Raw genomic sequence first — 15,767 nt, 5'->3', positions numbered from 1 at the left:
CGTGAAGGAACGACATCTTACGTAAAGGAAGATTCAGAAGCCCAAAAGAAAAGCCTGAGAACTGCGAGAGTTAATCGTTCACTTTTAGAGTACAAATATTTCACGATTGCCATTCATTATGTCGAACCCCCGATGGTATCTTTGCAACACAAAAGTAAATAGATAATTTTACAATTTCAGCAAAATGAAAACAGATTGAGCGGATGTTTTATGAATCTGTGATGTGCAACAGTCACAAAACATGCGCTGAAACACCCTTTGCTGTGAAACAACGTGCATGTGTCCGGAGGTGCATGTCACTTGAACGAAGAAATGACAATCTTTGCGCAGCGCACGAAATTGACAAGGCACACTAGGAAAGAAGAGGACGGGACAAGCACCTTTATAACGATCCCATAGTGATTGCATTTGTTATTCAACTAAGCTGCACAACACTCCAAAGTATTATGCAGTAATATGTGGGAAAAGGGGACCGCGATGGAACACACAGAAAGCGACCGCACTAGCAACAGTGCCTGTTCGGCGGCACAACGTCTCGAACCGGAAGTCGATGGAGACGGGCACCGTAGCCCACAATCCTTTGCGAGAGCCACGATTTTGCTCTCCACCTATAGTGCATACCACCTCACACATGCCGAATTTCCACTTGTAGCGTTCCTATAATTGCTATCATAAAAAAAAATAAATAAAAAATAAAGGTAATCCCATAATTGAGAGTAAGCATGAAATGGCCATCGGCAAAGCAGATCGGTTGGAGATGATACCAGCCACGCTGCGTGGTCCGCACGCAGCTTGGCATCATCTCTCGAAGGAGGTGAGAATCCATGCCGCGAAAGCGTTGTCTCCGCGATCAGCTACGGTTGCTCGCAACCGCTGACGTTTATTAGAGCGCAGGCCTGGCACTTGGCAATGGCATTTAAAAGAGCCAGTGTAAAAGAACAAGTGTAAAACTGCAGCCCGAGACCGAATTTTTATAAACTTTTGGCTGAATGTCCTGACGTTCTCGTTCTCTTCTCGCAACGATGCCCGGATAACCTCGTTTGAGAGCCCAGATGTCTCGTATGAGTGCCCGGATAACCGCGCTGGCTTTTGGGTCAAGGTGTCTTGAAGGCCTCCGACAATAGTAGCTAAAAGTATTTCATGCTTCAAAGAAAACTGCGCGTTGTTCACCAATGAGCAGTTTTTTTGAACAGAGAAGAGTGGTATTTTCAAAAATAATTTTTGCGATTTAACGTCCCAAAACCACGATATGATTATGAGAGACGCCGTAGTAGAGGGCTCCGTAAATTTCGACCACCTGGGGTCATTTAACATGCACCTAAATCTAAGCACACGGGCCTCAAGCATTTCCGCCTCCATCGAAAATGCAGCCACTGTGGCCTAGATCTGATCCCGCGACCTGCGGGTCGCGGGATCAGATCTAGGCCACAGTGGCTGCATTTTCGACGATATGATTCAGACGATATGATTCATGACCAGATGGAAAACGCTAGTTCCAAATCTGAGTTCACTACAGTCGTGTCCACGCACCCCATATATGCTCCTCAATTATTTACCACGATGTCTTAAATTCTTGGCCTCAATGCATGAAAATATTATTGCCATTATGATGCATGGGGAGCGCTGCATGTACTGCATTGACAGTTTCCGTCACCACTGCTGCTGATGGAGATCTGCACAGCAAGCATTTGCAAGCTTAGCAAAACTTCACAACAGTCATTCGAAGAGATATACAAGGGTCAGATGGTGAAGATATCCTGTGTACACACCAATTGATTTTTTTACCCTTCTTTCAAGATGTTCCCTTAAGTCTCCTTTTGTTTTCTCCTCCTGTGTGAGCATTCATATCTACACACAAGTGTGGGACAGCTACGTTTATGACCACCCTTTTATTTATTTTTTTCTAAGCAGTAAGAGTAAACTTAAGCTGTATGCTACACTGATATTATATGTACACTATTATTACACTCATATAATGTAGTAACATCAGTATTACAGTTAAAACTCCATTGATTTAAATATGGGAAAAACAGACAATGGCCTGCTTTTGCCCACTGAACCACCCTTCTACTCTTTTCCACGGTGCACCAGACCGCTTCCATTTTCTTGAAACTCCCCAAGCATTCCTTCAGAAGCTCAATTTCCATACCCTGTGGACACAAAGAGAAGCACAAAGAAAAAAAGGGGAAGTGGGTCACATCACATGCCATCCTTTCATTCATCACCACTCTAGCTTTCAGCACACGCAGTCAATGTACATTCTCATCAGGGTTCATTTCACCGGTTCACTTTCCTAGTCTCTTCCTGACAAAGTTGATGAGCATCATGCGATGGACCTTGCCGTCCTTGGGACACTCCTCAGAGGGCGATAGGGGGGGCAGGATCTTCATGCCCGGGACCCACGACCAAAGCGTGGCGGCCTGGAAGCAGTCCCTAAACGTGGCGGCGCAATCGTACTTGGGCATCTCGTAGTCACTCTTCCTCGTCATGGAGTTGTAGAAGTAGGGGCGCTGCTTGCTCACGCTGAACTCTTCGTGCCAGGGCTCTGCATAAGGAGACAGCAAGAAAGGAATGCATAACTAATAATAATAATATCTGGGGTTTAATGTCCCAAAACCACGACATGATTATGAGAGACGCCGTAGTGGAGGGCACCGGAAGTTTCGACCACCTGGGGTTCTTTAACGTGCACCTAAATCTAAGTACACGGGTCTCAAACATTTTCGCCTTCATCGAAAATGCAGCCGCCACAGCTGGGATTCGATCCCGCGACCTTCGGGTCAGCAGTCGAGCACCATAACCACTAGACAACCGTGGCAGGGCAGGAATGCATAACTGCAGCTGTAGCAAAGCTACACGTCCCCAGAATTACTCATACTTCATCATCATCATCATCAACAGCCTGTCTACGCCCACTGCAGGGCAAAGGCCTCTCCCATGTTCCACCAATCAACCCGGTCCTGTGCTTTCTGCTGCCACGTTATACCCACAAACTTCTTAATCTCATCCGCCCACCTAACTTTCTGTCTCCCACTCGCGCGTTTGCCTTCTCTTAATGACCAGCGGTTATCTTGCCTACGTGCTACATGCCCTGCCCATGTCCATTTCTTCTTGATTTCAACTAATATGTCCTTAACACCTATTTGCTCCCTGACCCATTGTGCTGTCTTCTTGTACCTTAAGGTTACACCTATAATTTTCATTTCTATTGCCGACTCCATCGCCCTCGTCCTCAATTTAAGTTGAGCCCTCTTTGTAAGCCGCCAGATTTCTGCCTCGTAGATAATTACAGGTAAGATACAGTTGTTATACACTTTCTTATGGAGGGATAGTGGTGAACTACCATTCATGATTTGAATGGTGCTCATACTTAAGTTAGTCTAAAATTTTGACCAAGTGCCCCCCTCCAATTTCACTGCTAATTTCAAATTTCCACACTGCTCCAGCAAAGCGCCCCAACCCACCCCCCATCCTGCTACACACCCCGATCATGCACCCTGTTCATGTAACACACTGGCCTGCTTGAATCTGATCCTATCCTGCTTAGCAAGCTTGATATCCAAGCGCCGAAGTTTGTTCTCAAAATTTCATTTTTTTTTCCACATAATTTTTGCGCCCCAAACTTAGCGCAAGGCACCAATGATGGTTTTCAGGGACCCGTGAGCAAAAGCATGGCCTTTGAGATCTGTATTCCAAGATGGTACCTATGATGACGTAGTCAGCGAAAGCGAGGCCTCCGAGATCTGTGTTTGTTGTTTAGAGCTGCTGCGCTTGCTCATCATCAGAGGTGCTTCTATGCCATGCTTCCTGCAGTCTGAACACGTCACTGTGTTTCTCGAGGTTGTGAGCCGTGGTTGTTATGTGCCATGCCACGAACGAGAGTGAGAAGACTTCTTTGGAAGTCCGCATGAATTCTGTTTCTTTATGGTGAGAAAACTTTGCTACCGCCATCTTGAATAGTGATACAGTTCCGGGAAAGTGCCTCCCCCCCCCCACTTTGCTGGTAATTTCAACTTCCTGAGGGGGGGAAGGGGTTTGGGATTTCACGGTAGGCAAAAACACCACATTCCATCCTTGCAAGGAAGGGTACATATTAGCCATACTGGCAGGTGCACCAGTAGCCTAGCACAGCAATAGAAATTATTGAATACCTTAAAATACCGAGCAAAAGCCCCCTTCTCCTTTTTGGGAGATCTGAAATATGTGCCAATCAGGGTGTCGGAACGAAATGTTTTTCGTTTCGGTTTTAGTTTCGTTCCACCGCAAAATGTTCCGTTCCGTTTCTGTTCCGGAACGAAAAAAAAATGTTCCGTAACGGTTCATAACGGTTTTTTTACGCAAAAATTCGAAGTTAAGGTAATCATAAAAAACATTGGATTTGTGATGTAGTTACTTGCCCTCCACTTTGGAAAGTGGGACAAGGGTAAAACACGTTCTTCAGAGGAGCGGAAGCAACTCTACCACGAATTCCTACCAACTTGCACAAAGCAGTATTATTTCAAAGTCATAGTATTTATTTTCTCAAAAGACAAATACGATTTTTTTTAGTGGGCTCAACGCTTTGTGTCAAGGGATGAGCACGATCTCAGAAGCAGCAGGTCACTGAGTGTACTCTCTGATGTTCGAGATCGCTGTTCTGATAAAAAGATCGCCAGGCCTGCGCAGAACACGCAGCACAGTCACAGCGAAAGCTGGAAGAGCGGACTTTGTAGAGCCCGTTGTAGATTCTCTTCGGGCCACTAATACAAGTACACATGCAAGGTACCCACTACGCCATAAATCATCGTAATTTTTCTCAAGTAGCGGAGCTACCACTATGCAATTTTTCGTCATTTTTTGGAGAAACGTGGTACCCGCTACACATCTGTAAGGCAGTGCACTTTGTGCTGTGGCTGATGACGATGAGGAATTATGGCTGATCACTTCGCAGTGGGTGGGCAGCAGTGTTGCGGAATGGGAGCCTCCATATCCATTCCAGTTGCCATTCCAGGTAATTAGAACATTGCCGCAATTCCATTCCTTTCAGTTCCTCATAAGGAAAAAACTTAGCACATTCGGTCTCTGGGAATGGCCGGGCAGCTCATTCCCATTCCTGAAATTCTTCAGCGTAGGAAAGGCATCTTGATAGTTTTACCGAGTTAAGAATGAACGCCCCATAAAGCTGATGACATCAGATACACTAAGAACTGCAAAAGTATACGCAAAACACGGTACCAAGGTCGAGGGATAGTAGCTTGGTGACATATGTCGTGCAGTACAACCACCCTATTAATTCCCATAGGGGCAGTTCTCCCGCTACCTATAGTATTTTCATGGTCAGCATCTTTGAAGGAATGGTGGTGTTTTAATATTGTTTAAGCCTAAATGTGTTAATGCTAAAATGACGACATAGCGTATTTTTTGTTGACAAAAGTAGTATTCAAGAAGGCTAAGCAGTTTTGCCAAGCCTCTGGAGCGGTCGGGAATATGGAGAAAAGTTAGATTTGGTTAATGGAGAAGACAACCCTCTAGGATCTGCTGGAATTAGTTGGAACAGTGCACCGCTCGGGCACCTTGTGCCTTTGCATCGAATACGGAACGCTGGGCCGCACTGCTCGTCAGCATTCACGCTTGTGAAGCGCGCCTCGCAAGCATGGATGGGGTGAGGAGAACTTTCTGTGTTCGCCTGTAGGCAGGTATGCAATATCTTCCTTGTCGCGAAGGGTATTTACGTGTGTCAGGTAATAAACTTCTCGTGAGATAAAGATCAGGGTGTGCATAGAGTATTCGCCACTTTCGTGTGGGGGTATCAATGAGAACGAACGCGCAGAAATAATTTGTTTTCTCCCTTCGGTATCTGCTGGGATAATGCATTTGTTTGAATACTAACTTATGCCTCGGTTTGTAGTAGGCGCGTTGCCTATAAATGTACCGTGCTTGTAATCAGCCAAGCCATTTTAAAAATACTACTTTACTGTTAAATTCGAGGCTCTGACTTACTAATGTTTGAAGTTTGAAAAACAGCACATAGGACGAAAACGTGCTCTTTTTTCGGAAAAAGACGTAACTCCATTCCCATTCCATTGCCTGCAAAAGGCGCTTAATTCCATTCCCATTCCATTCCTCCAAGCGTTGTCCCCATTCCATTCTGGGGTCGCGAAAATGTGGAATGATTTCAGAGTCATTTCACTTCTGGAGTGGCAACTCAGCAACACTGGTGGGAAGCATTAAACCACAAACTTTGCGCTGTTAGCATTGTGTGATGACTGGTTGTTATTTTACTCTTCTGCCACGCTATATTACATACGTTAACACGATTCCTTGCCCGACATGACGCCTAAATAGAGTATTTTTGCGAAGGAGTTACCAGCACCAGCGTGGCACTGTAATGAAAGACCCGTCTGCCACGCAGAGGGCGCGGGTTAAAATCCCATCCGACCCTAGAAATTTGTTTCTCATTCAATTTTTTCTTATTTCACGCGATAGCAGTCATGGACACCGGCGGCAGGCGGACAACTATGGCGCCAAAATCAGCTGTTGTGATCTAATAACAGCTTTCGCTGTAACAATCTTCAGCGCCGACAATGCCCTCTCCACTTTGCATGGCCTGCGTGACAGGCGCGCAAAAGTCTACTTGCGTTAATATAAAGATCTCTGGTTCCCACTGTTTTCGTTTTTCGCACAATTTCAACATTGCTTTGGAATTACTGCCTGAGGTACGGGCTCATACTGTATCCTGAGATATGCTCACATTGCACGAGCTAAGTTGTTTCAGATCGCAAAGCTTTCTCGTGAACCGAAAAACGATTGAAAAATTTTCGGTTTCACTCCGGAACGAAATAATATATAAAGTTTCGGTTACGTTTTCGTTCCAGTCAAAAATATCGTTTTTTTTCGTTTTTCGTTTTCGGTTTTCGTTCCGTTCCGACACCCTGGTGCCAATAACCGAGCGAGCGCGCCCTCACCGCCCCACTCGCCATTTATTTTCAACCTGCTCTCCGCTGCAGAGTCCTGCAGCAGTGGTTCCAAGGAACCCAAGTGCTGCAAAGTAGATTGCGCTATACGTGCGCGTGCATGGCTGCCTACTGTTAGACATAGCGTTTGTTTATGCTTGCACTGAGTCGAACCTGATTGTACATGATGCAATTTCACGGTGGCTATAAAAACGATAGCCGCCTCCAATAAAACGTTCTTGTTCAGGCAGCCTTCATCTGGCGTACGTCTTGTATGCTATGCGCTCCACCCACCACCACGATGTAGCAATGGCGACGAGGAACCCACCCACGTAAGACCAAGGGCTACGCTGCTTCTGCAATGGCGTACCAAGTACCACCATTTGATGATGGCAAGGACAAGTGGACGTCATACGTCATTCTCATCGAGTCCTACTTCGAAGAGAACAACATCGCCGAAGACGCACGGAAGAGAGCGCTTCTTGTCTCGGCTCTCGGATCAAGGTCAATTGATGTCCTCAGTGGGCGGTGCGCTCCTCGTAAGGTGAACCAGCTCACCTCCAAGGAAGCGGTTGAAATTTTGCAAGGCTTCTATGATCCCCAGCCGAATGAAATTGCAGAGAGCTTCAGATTTTTTTTTTCTCGTATCCAAAATGAAGACGAATCTGCCCAGCAGTTTATCGTCGTGCTCCGTCGACTTGCCGACAAGTGCAACTTTGGTGACATGTTGGACCGAATGCTGCGGGACAAGATAGTATGAGGAATCCAAAGCACAGAGCTACAGAAAGCATTACTTTGTCGTTCAAGTTTGACCTTGAAGGAAGCCGAGAGCATAATGCTTGCATCAGAGGCGGCGGGTCAAGGCATCAAGCTTATGAAGAACATTGACCTGAAGACTAACCAGAACTGCATAGGTTGGCTGATAGGCGGCCAATAAGATGCACAAGCAAGCAAGAAACCAAAGAGTGCGGAAGGTGTGGAAACAAAACCCATTCGGATCAAGCTTGCCGGTACAAAAATGCCAAGAGCTTCAAGTGCAGAAAAAAGGGGCATATATCCGTAGCGTGCACGGCAAGTGGCAGGAGATGGAGCACTTTTGCGTTAACCGGAAGCCCCGAAGGAAACGAGGCGTGTACTTCTCAGCTGTTCACAATCAGTGAAAGTCAAGCGTCGGTGCCGCACAACGAAATCGTCCGTCCCGTACGACAAAAGTTTCGCTGCAGAGGCATTGACCTAGTTATGAAAATTGACACCGGGTCACCGGTATGCGTAATCCCCTGGGACGCGTAAAACAGGCACCACGAAACGTGGCCCGAAATCAAGAAGACAGACCTGAAGTTGTCCTGTTTCCTGGGACCGCTGCCTACCGCTGGTAAGCTCACGCTGCCAATTTCCTATGACGGCAAGACCCTGACTGCCTCCATGACTGTAGTTTGTCATTCAGGGCCTTGTTTATGTGGTCGCGACCTCATTTGAGCCCTGATCAACCTGGTGCTCCTGTTCTAAGCCTGAGCAGTGCCAGCAGACTTTCTCTTACGACTCCTGACGATGTCGCCGAAGAAATACCAGATTACATGCACTCATTGCAGCAACTTGATGACACACCTGTGCAGTCACACGAGCTTCGCCGATTGACAGAAGCCGACAAGGTATTGCGAACAGTCAAGTCGTTGATAATGAAAGGTTGGCCGCAAGGAAAACACGTGGAACCATGCTTGAAAGCGTACGTGGCAAGAAAGCTTGAGTTGACGGTTGCACATGACCTCATCTTCTGGGCCCATAGAATAGTCATTCCCGAGGCTGCACTTAAAATGCTGCACGAGACGCATCAGGGAGCCTCAGCTATGAAAGCGGTCGTGCAAACAAATGTGTGGTGGCTGGGACTAGACAAAGAAATAGAACACTTGAGTAAGAATTGCGATATATGCGTGCAAGCAAGGCCGTTGTCTCCGGCGAAGACACCGATGAATTGGCAGCCAACTCAAGAAAACTGGTCCCACGTTCACCTCGATTTTGCCGGTCCAGTGAACGGTGCCATGATATTAGTGGCAGTGGACTCCCATTCCAAATGGATCGAGCACTGTGCCTATGCAGCACACTACAGCTGAATCGACCGTCACGTCGTTGCGTGAGATGTTCAGTCGCTTTGGCATTCCTAGGACTATTGTTATGGACAACAGAACACAGTTTACATCGGAGATGTTCGCTAAGTTCTTGTCCGGAAACAACATGAAACACCTACGACCTGCATCATACCACCTGCAGTAGAACGGGCTCGCAGAAAGGGCCATACGTACAATCCAAGACGGCCTCAAGAAGCTTCCGCATGGTAGCCTGTCTACAAGAATGACCAGGCTTCTCTTCAATTACCGAAGAACACCGCAAGGCAACAAGTCACCTTCGCAGAGGCTTCTGAACTACCAGATTCGCTCTCGTTTAGACACGTGTCTTCCTCCGCCGTTGTCTTTTCCTTTATTTTTGCAGGAAGACACGCCATGCAGATTTGGTCCAGGCGACGCAGTTTGGGCCCGAAACTTCGGAGATGGGGAGAAGTGGCTACCTGGCACAATGAAACAACTGAACGGCGCCCGTATGATGACCATCGAGACATCAGCCGGGCTACTTGAGCGCCACATGGACCAGGTTCGTCTGAGGGACAGCTCCGCGACTGCAACAAGCGAAACAGTGGCCGGGTCATCACCTGAAACTCAAGTCAAGCCTAATGAAGCCTCCGACACTGAAGAATTAGCTGCGCCTGTGCTACGGCGTTCGACGCGAGCTAAGAAACCACGGTATCCACCATAAGAAGGAAGGGCTGCTGCAAAGTAGATTGCGCTATACGTGCGCACGCATGGCTGCCCACTGTTAGAGATAGAATTTGTTTATGCTTGCACTGAGTCGCACCGGATTGCACAGTAGAACCTCGTTGATACGTTTCCGAAAAAAACGCGGAAAATAAATGTACGATCCGAATCCAGTAAAAGTTGAGGCTGACAAGCCCATATTGAGGTGCACGGGCAAAAAATATTTATTGCTAAAAAAACATGGAGGAACTCTTCGATTTTCGAACTCCTAGCATCTCGCTGGCAGACAGAGGTCAGCCAGCTAGTTCTGGTCCTGACCGAAAATAATGTCGTGGTCACGTGTGTTGAAATTCCGAGACAACCCGAATATTGCAAAATCGAACTTTGGGACAACCAGCCTAAACGCAAAGAAACGCTACCGCCGTGTCAGCAGACGAAACTTTGCGCCGGCCGCATGAGCGTCGGTGCTTTCTGCATTGCCGCTTGGAAATATGGGGCTAGGTTTGCCGAAAAGTGGAAGTCATATTCTCGAGCATACGCATTTGAGATACGATCATGTAAATTCGCAAGGTCATGCGCAACCCGCCCGGTCCGTAAAAAAAACTGCCGCCCCGCTAAAGGCTTAACAAGCTCAACTCTGCGCAGTGCACATAACAATCGCGGTTCAGCACGATATGCGAAATCTCGTGAAAGTGATAGGCGTCCCCGAAAGTGACAGCTGCGCGGCTATCACGTACATCGCTTATCAGTTTGCGTTCTGTCTTAACTTGAGACTGAGACATGCGGTGGTATGTTCGCCGCCGCTCGTAATTGCACCATCTCGCACGGCGGAACGCCCGGCGAGATGATGCGAAAAAGATAACGCCCGGCCTAATGGCAATCGAAAGTGAAGTCCCCAAGCACCCGCATTGCGATCCGTCGAGTCCTCACAAAGATGGCGGCGAGCGCGCATCGTCTCGTTTAGGCGTCTGATAACCAGAAACCTTCAAGATATCTTCCAGAACAAATTTTTTCTGGCAGCTTCTGATGACCCGCTGGTAGGCAGAATTGTCCAGCCAGAGAAAAACGAACGTGCGATGGGTGTAGCAACCCAAAAACGAACGCGCTCTGGGAGAAAAGTGTGGGGAAAATTATCGGCCATATTCACTGGGCACAATGGCGGCGTTGATATGGTTACATGTCGCGGCGTGTTGTGCAGCTAGGGTAGTGCAGCGGCTGCGATGCGGCAGCGGCATGTGCGTTTCCGTAGGTCTTGTACCGAACCGTAGCAGGCTGGAGGAGCGACAGCCTCCATTCTTTGAACCGCATTGTTAGTTCACCCAGCTGTTGTTGTAGCCATGGTGTCTGAACAAGAGTGTGTGGAACGAGTTGCATCTATGTACAATGCTACAGATGAAGGATTTGCAATGCTCAGCAAAATCGTGTTAAGTGCTATAGAAAATACATTTTTTTAAAAGCCGTTTGAAGATTTTGACGGCCAACGTCACCGCCTGCCTTCGGGTTGGTCTGTGGTTGACGGAGAGCGGCGATCGAGCAATTCGGAGAAGACATCGAGGGGACGATCGAGCAAAGCAGAGAAAGCGCGGAGGGGAAAAAGGCACTGCGGAGAAGCGGCCGTTGCCGCGCGGCGGCTGTCTGCCACTTCGCGCTTCACAAGTACACGAGAGGGCCCTTTCTGCACACCTGAATGAGAGTTTCTGAGTGCAAAACGTATCATACGACCACAGTTTTCCGCGGTGCTGAACGTTGCTGCCGAATAATCGTATTTTCCGGGAACGTATTACACACAGCTATATTGGGTTATTTTTAATTTTCGCGTTTGTGAGTGTAGGAGCCGGGAAATCGTACGAAGCGGGAACGTATCAACGAGGTTCTACTGTACATGATATAATTTCACAGTGGCTGTAAAAATGATAGCCGCCTGAAATGAAATGTTCTTGTTCAGGCAGCTTTTGTCTGGCGTACGTCTTGTATGCTATGCGCTCCACCCACCACCATGATGTACACTCTAATCTCGATATAACGAACATGGATATAACGAATTATCGGTTATAACGAAGTAAATGAAGAATAGACTTGTCATAGCCAGTGTTAAAAATAAATGTTTATAACGAATATACGGATATAACGAAGTTATTTTCGTGGCAGGTGTGACTGTTATAACGAGGTTTGAGTGTAGCACCAAGTTTTGAGAGTCTTTAGATACGTGCATGATTTTTTAGTACTTTTACAGTGTGGTACCTCGGGGTTGCATTTTGAGTTGTCACAAATTGTCGGAACATTTGAAGAACGTCTTTCCCCCTTGTCATAACACATGAAATTTCACATGAGGATTTCCTCCAGTTCAGTAAAAACAGTAAATGCATGCATATTCAATAAAGTATTTCATTTGAAGTACAGGTGTGCATTCTACTAAGCGACTCTTCCGCCAACATTTTGAATTTTGGTCTGTGACCAAGCTGGGGTCCTCCCCCCAAATCGTCCTATTATCTTTCACTGTAGGGGGGGCGCTTGGTTGGGATTTCACGGTAGGAAGAATAATGAATTGCACTTCATGTCACATAGTAGAACTTGCATTAAGAGTCATCTCTTTTCAGTACAGTTATTTTCAGTACAGTTATTTTGACTTTGACAGGGTGGACAGTTATCCATCCCTCTCTGTGCCTTGGGATTAACGTCGTGCGCTGTCAACATTGCACACTTGACAATGTGCTCCGCGGGGCTGTTCTGCGGACACCTCCCAGCTTTCTGGAATGTGGCTCCGCAAATGAAACTTGCATGGGTCCCTGGCAGGGGTGAATACTGATCGCTCAATATTCAGGTCTAATAGGAGTTTTTGAATAGAGCCCCCAAAAAAAGAGTCCAAGCCCCTGCTAATTCTGAGTTCATGCTATGTTTGATCGTATAATTCAGCTAGTGAGCCCACAGTAGAGGAAATGCAATAGATGCTCTTTTATTTATTTGCACTAACGTGTACGGAGTTAGCAACATGAGGTATTGGGCTAGTTGGTTTTGCATGATTAGCAGTTGGTTTTGCATTTTTGATAGTTTGCACTTGTTATGTCCACTTCGTAACATGTGTCCTCCCTAACTTCCTTTGCCCCAGTAACTTTAGCGCAGTATTTTAATCACGTGTATGGAGTGCAAGAGACCCCGCAATATACAGTGGAATCTCGACGATACGATTCTGCATAACAAGCCTTATACACGTTCTATTTTGTCCCAAACAAAGTCGCTTGGAAATAATGGACTTTCATGCGAATATTAGTCACATTTTTGCCCAAAACTGGATAACACAAGAGCGAGAGAGGATCCTGACCGATATATCTAGAAATCCTACGTACATTCTTCGGATACTAGCTTCTTTTTTTTACTTTTCATGAGAATTTACCTCTTAGACGTTGAAAAGAAGCAAGTGCAGTGCAAATTGATCAGTTACTTCAATATTGCCCAATAAAAGTGAGTTGCTGATGAATTATGCATATTTTTCTCCTGTTTTTAACCTCTTTGGTTAATATGACTGTTGCGTAATACGCTTTATTTTCCGGTTACCGTGAAAAACGTATCCGCAAGATTCCACTGCACATCGCTGTTTTTGCATATTGCCTTCATTGAAATGAGGCCATGGGAGCTGGGAAACCTAACGTACCCTCCGTGGCAGAACTAACTGCCATTGAGACAATGTGGAGGCCAAGGCGTGCTCGAAGAAGTGTGACGCTCCCTCACCTTTGGTGGTTCGGTAGAAGAGCACGCCCGTGGCCGAGAAGTGCTTCTCCTCCGGGTCCCTCTGTTCCTGGGGCACTGTACAGCTGAGCCTCATGTTCCTGGCCGCACCTTTCTCCAGCTTCAGAGTGATCCTGGTGCCAAAACGAAAGTGTATCAGCATGGCTGAGGGTAAACCAGACACAGGAATAAATATAGATAGACAGGTGCTCTTTGATTCAGACAACACAGTCACGGGCGACCCTGTAAATGCCACCCGCATGGGCGCTGCATACTTCCGTTGCCCCAAAGAATCGTGGCGGCGCAGTGAAGCGGACTTACGGGCCCGCGCCCAGGCACGCCGCGAACGCTCAACATAAGTTTTTGTTTCTCGCCTAAAACAAAAAACACTCTAATTAAACTTTCACAAATAAATCTCCTTTGTTTACTCTTCCCAACGAGACCAAGCGTGCATTTTTACTTGGACCGCATCACCACTCTACATGTGCCTGAACATGGGGAATTTCACACATTTTTCAATGTTCGCGCCCCTTCCACTTCGAAACTACTCGGTCACCACTTCAATACTTTTTTAGCACGCTTACTGCCAACTATACAGCCATGTGATATAGTCCTATTTGTCTGTAATATTTGTAGAATTTTAAAAAAATAATCAAAGTGGGCGCAGAGTTGCAGCATTGCTTCACCACAAAGCACATCGTGAGACAAAGTAGTGGCCTTCAATGGGCGATAATAAGATAGTGCCATTCCTTTTCAAGTACACAGCAGAAATTTAAGGCGTTCCATGAAGTATTGCATTTTTTAGAGTATTTTTTCGCAACCTATGTTTCACCCACTACGGCAAAATTCAAATCACTGTAACAGACAAGAAAAATTTTTTTCCAAAAAATACTTTCCGAGGGCAAATAGTGCACTGATATGAACGTCCACAATTTTTTACAATACAATTGGAGAGGGTTGAGCGCAATGTTTGAGACGTTTGGCGTGGAATGACCCTATACTGAGAGAGTGTGCTAAGTCATCGGTCTGGTACTAAAGTGCGCCACTGGTGGCGCGAATCTGTGCCCATTTACCTGATTTTTTCTACTACTAAAGCGCTGTTGTCGATAATATTGACATTTTAGATGTTCTCAAGCCTATAACTGTTACTCCAACATAAATTGTTTGCTTCTAGTGTCCCCTTAAATTAGCAGCAAGGCTGGTCATTCATCAGTGAAAGTGGCATGCCTATTGCTTAATTCATTAGCGAAAGTGGAGTTAGCAAATATTATGTGAAACAATTCCATCATGAATTCCATATGAAGACAGTCTTTATAGTATATGTGATCGCCAGCCCAACGTAGCCCTGCATGAAAAATTCAATTTTACGAAAAGAATCAAAGCAAAATGTAGTGCTTGTCGATGAAGCAAATATGCATGAAAAATAAAGACTAACTTGTTTGCAAGCTTACAAACAACCTCTACTTGACAAACAAGCCAGTAGCTTCTCTTCAGTAGAACTAACAAACAACAGGGATGGTGTTACCGGTCAAACAGGGACTCCACATCTTGAAGCTTGAAAACCTCTTTGGCTCGAAGAGGTGTCAAGTCGGAACGACTTGGTTTTGACAAGGCCTTGACAAACTTTCGGACCCACTTCATCCTGGGAAATTTAAGATCATTAACAGCACATAAGAAAACATACATTTCTTGTACGTTTCTTAAAAAATTCCCAACAAAATAATTCGGTCAGCATGCTGACAGGCTAGCCAGTTTAAATTCATAATTAAGGGGAGATGCTACTCGAAGACACTTTTTCTTTAATATTCACCCTAGAGCAATGAAACTTGAGTTGATTATAGAACTTTTTATGCTGATTTCAAATATATAATTAGTTTTCTTGGAAGTTGCATACTTTTAGTTCTGCAACATGACAAAGTGAAAAACTTAAGCCTTTTGCCCCCCCTCTTTTCAGACCTAAACTTCAATAATTTTTTACAATTGATAGTTCATAATGTTTCAAATAAAGTGTGGAATGCAAATAACTAATTAAGAAGTTCATACAAAATATGTACTAGACGTGAAAAATTTTAACGTGGAAAGTTCATATTTCTCCTACCCTAGTAAAAGTTTACATGACTTTTTTTTAATATTTAATAAGAGTATTGAAACGTGAACAAGATAATTGCATTTCTCATACTTTGGAAAAAATTTGAAAAAAATTTCATGCAGATCTGAGCACCAGAAGTACCCGAAAAAGGAGGGGCACATTGACAAAAATGGCAAAATTTGTGTTTTGAGAAAAACGAGTTTTAAAGTCCAAATTGCA

At 45.6% G+C, this 15,767-nt stretch overlaps 1 protein-coding gene across 2 annotated transcripts in view; it reads right to left on the bottom strand.

The window, feature by feature from the left end:
- Nucleotides 1-1,924: 1,924 nt before the first annotated feature.
- The window catches only part of LOC119373701 (cap-specific mRNA (nucleoside-2'-O-)-methyltransferase 1), a 127,893-nt gene continuing 114,050 nt past the window's right edge, over nucleotides 1,925-15,767 (bottom strand). For both annotated transcript variants that reach the window (XM_037643763.2, XM_037643764.2), the window contains 3 exons: nucleotides 14,985-15,101; nucleotides 13,463-13,593; nucleotides 1,925-2,545 (listed from right to left, as the gene is read on the bottom strand). In XM_037643763.2, coding sequence (XP_037499691.1) covers nucleotides 2,286-2,545; nucleotides 13,463-13,593; nucleotides 14,985-15,101 — 508 coding nt within the window. In that variant the 3' untranslated portion in view covers nucleotides 1,925-2,285. The remainder of the gene's footprint in view (nucleotides 2,546-13,462; nucleotides 13,594-14,984; nucleotides 15,102-15,767) is intronic.

This window comes from Rhipicephalus sanguineus, chromosome 11 (assembly GCF_013339695.2).
Source record: "Rhipicephalus sanguineus isolate Rsan-2018 chromosome 11, BIME_Rsan_1.4, whole genome shotgun sequence".
Classification (NCBI taxonomy): domain Eukaryota; kingdom Metazoa; phylum Arthropoda; class Arachnida; order Ixodida; family Ixodidae; genus Rhipicephalus; species Rhipicephalus sanguineus.
Note: the sequence above shows the minus strand (reverse complement) of the source record. Positions and strands in the feature narration are given on the sequence as shown.